At 43.2% G+C, this 3454-nt stretch overlaps 1 protein-coding gene across 1 annotated transcript; it reads left to right on the top strand.

Annotated features, from left to right (window-relative positions):
• Positions 1 to 256: 256 nt before the first annotated feature.
• LOC146716961 (TBC1 domain family member 2A-like) lies at positions 257 to 1974 on the top strand. The gene is made up of 4 exons (XM_085435478.1): positions 257 to 427; positions 512 to 697; positions 1322 to 1443; positions 1773 to 1974. Exons 1-4 carry the CDS (start codon positions 257 to 259, stop codon positions 1972 to 1974), a joined length of 681 nt encoding a protein of 226 aa, XP_085291604.1.
• The last annotated feature ends 1480 nt before the right edge of the window (positions 1975 to 3454 follow it).

Below are 3454 nucleotides of genomic sequence, written 5' to 3'. Positions count from 1 at the left end.
CGAGCACTCAGTAATCCTGTTCTGTTTCCAGCTGTGTGAGAAGAGTCGGACAGCTCCTAATCCTGCCTCCAGGCAGGTCCAGCTGGACCTTCACCGAACCCTGACAACCAATCAGCACTTCTCCTCGCCGTCCAGCCCCGCCCTCCAGCAGCTCCGCTGCATCCTTCTGGCCTTCTCCGGGCATAACCCTGCCATTGGCTACTGCCAGGTACTCAACAGGTCAGAACAAAAGTATAAATTTTATATCTGAGTTCTTATGTGGACCCGCCTTCCAGGCAGAACCTCACCTTCCATCAATGTCCACAGGTTAGCGGCCCTCGCTCTGCTGGTCCTCCAAAGTGACGAAGACGCCTTCTGGTGTCTGGTGGCAGTGGTGGAAGCCATCATGCCTCAGGACTACTACACCAAGAATCTGGTGGCCTCTCAGGTCAGCAGACACACTCACCTGCTTGCCTGCTGTGATCTGTTTTAGTGATCAGTGAGGCTGATCTCTGTGAGTCTTTGTGCTCAGGCGGACCAGCGCGTGCTGAAGGACTTCATGGCGGAGAAGCTTCCTCGCCTGGCATCTCACTTTGAGGATCACAACATTGACGTCTCTCTGGTCACCTTCAACTGGTTCCTGGTGGTTTTTGTGGAGAGTCTGCCCAGCGACATCCTGATGCCTCTGTGGGACGCCTTCCTGTATGAGGGTACCAAGGTACCATACACCCGAACACACCATGACAGAAATGCAGACAACACTTGAATGCACCACAGTAGTGTCCATGGAAACAAAAATGATTTTGTTTTCACCTTTAGATGTCTTTATTTACATTTTAGGAGTAATAAGACATTGTTTACTAAGCATGGGGAACTGTCATGTGACATGAAATAGGAGTGGGAAAGCAGATCATTCTAGTAACGACCTCACAGTCTACCACAAGCAGCGTAAATCCAGACGATGAGCGGGACAATGGCTTTGGGCTTGTTTCTGCAATGTGACAAATGCAGCACAGCTTTTACATCGTTTGTCTCAGGAAATAAAATCACAGTTCAGACACAGAAATATATACCACACAGGGATAAATGCTGACAACAGCTTCAGCCACGTAGATCCAACCCAAAAGTTTAATTTAAACTTAAAGCTCAACTACCAAGTAAGTTAATATTATCTGGCAACTGAGGAACCAAGTGGCTTATTGGAAATCGATCAGAGCTGTAATGAGTAAAGGGCCCAACTGCACCACAACTGAAAGAGTAATTTTATGACTCACCTCCTCAAAGTTTCCAATTAATTGTGTGGCGTGAGTGTCCTGTTATGAAATGCGTGTCTGTGCTGCAGGTGATCTTCAGATACACTCTGGCTCTGTTCAAATACAAAGAGGACGACATCCTGAAGATTCACGACAGCGTGGAGATCTACCAGTACCTACGCTTCTTCACAAAGACCGTCTCCAATGCCAGGTACGCACTCGCCTCCACCCGCCTTAATCTACGAGCTGTTACACTCTCAGAAGTGTAGCGGATGTAGCTGTTGAATCTTTGAGCTTCAAACCCTTTTTACTGAAATTTTGTGAGAAGTTTAAATTTCCCTGATCACAGTAACAACGATTTAAAGATTTTTAAGTATCTGCAGCTCTCGGATACATGTGGTCCAGTCAGTCCAGTATTTCCTGCTCAAACTGCAGTACCTGAAGTATCAAGCAACATAAAACAGAAACACTCAAGCTGATCAGTTTCCAGTTCCTCTGTGTTGGTGATCGAGTCCTTTCCACCTGCGTGTGTCCATGCAGGAAGCTGACCAGCATCGCCTTCAACGACATGAACCCACTCCCCAGCCGGCTGCTGAGGAACAGGCGAGTGCTCCACCTGGAGCGCCTGCAGGCGGAGCTGCGTGAGCTGGAGGAGCAGCACAAGGAGTTCATCACCGAGAGCGTCGTACGGAAAGACAAAGAGCTCGACGTCATGGTGAGCGAGGACGACGAGGACCTCTGATCACACGGGACGCTTCAGCTGCTCACTTCGAGACGACGATGAGTTTTCCATGAGTTCAAGAGAATTTTACTAAACCGGCTGTTAACTGGTTTCCTTCACACTAAACACAGGATTGTGTCAGGTTCACCATCTCTACTAACACTACAAGGAAACAGACGCATACAGATTTAACTGCATCACATCTCTGAAACAAGCTTGCAGTAAACAAATGTGTACTGTGTTCACGTGTGTAATAAGTCAGGCTGCAGAAATGTGCAGATGTATTTCAGTGAATTCATTTGGATTAATATGTGATAGCTTATTTATTTCATTGCATCTTTTGCTTTATACCTAAAAATGCGTGACATTTCTAAATGTAGTCACATCCCTATGAAACATGGTTGATTATCAGCTGTAGTCACAGCTGGTGATAAAGTAATTAAATGTCCAGCTATTCAAAAATAGGGCATTCTGCACAATGAGTACTTTTTGGTACTTGAAGTATATTTTGATGCTGATGCTTCAGGGCATTGTGCTGCATTGTCGAAGCTCTCTGGGCTTCCGGTTAGAACGACCTCACAGTGTTTTATTTTGATCTGGTGTAAAGTGCATTGTGCAGAAATGACAGCATGATAGTCACATGATAAAACTGACTTTTCTTTTTTTTTTAAATTTTACTGGGTGTGCATCTTGTTCAAATGTCTTTTTCAGCATTTGTACATAAATATTCTGTATATAAATATTTGATTTTCATTTATTTTACAGAGTCCTTTATTTTGTTTCACAAATATGACATTCATGTCAAATGACATCTGCAGACTTTATAATGACCAGCAGGGGGCAGTGTATTGCAGTCTATGAGAACATTTACTGAGACCTGTTTCATGCACTAGTTTCATGTCTCATTGAATCCAACATGATGTTGATTTTGTAAATTAAGGTCACATCTTCATCACATCTAATTTCAAAACACTGATCAATTTAAAAAAAAATGAATTCCATACCAATTGCAGGAATAAAATAGGAATAAATAACAAACGAGAAATACATACAAAACAAGAGAAAGGCACACATGAGAGAACAGGTCACATGACAGCACAGCATTATCTACCCACAATTTGAACTAAATAACAGATAGCACAGGCAATGAAAACAAACGGAAATCAGAATAAATTTAAAAACTTTTATTGATGTTAACTTGAAGTGCTGAATTAGCCCTGTTGTCAGTTCAAATCACTTCAATCTATAGCGCACTTTAAGGTCTTTAGACCTTAAAAAGTAATACACTGCAAGGTAAGCTTGCAGCATCTTACTTTAAGGTCAACTGTGAAACTTTGTGGAAAGCCTGAGACAAGTTGATGAGTCAGTGAAGCGCACTTCCTTCTGATGACGGCTATACTGAGGTGAGTTTTTAAGCATATCCTGAACTTTATTCATTATTAGACTTCTGACACCTGGCAAATAAACTCTCACGCGATATGAGAACATAACAGCAAAAAGC

Source organism: Copadichromis virginalis, linkage group LG2, assembly GCF_057382275.1.
Source record: "Copadichromis virginalis isolate Kocher_CV1m ecotype Utaka linkage group LG2, C_Virginalis_male_GT1.1, whole genome shotgun sequence".
NCBI lineage: Eukaryota > Metazoa > Chordata > Actinopteri > Cichliformes > Cichlidae > Copadichromis > Copadichromis virginalis.
The sequence above is the reverse complement of the archived record's forward strand: the minus strand, read 5'-3'. Positions and strand labels throughout refer to the sequence as shown.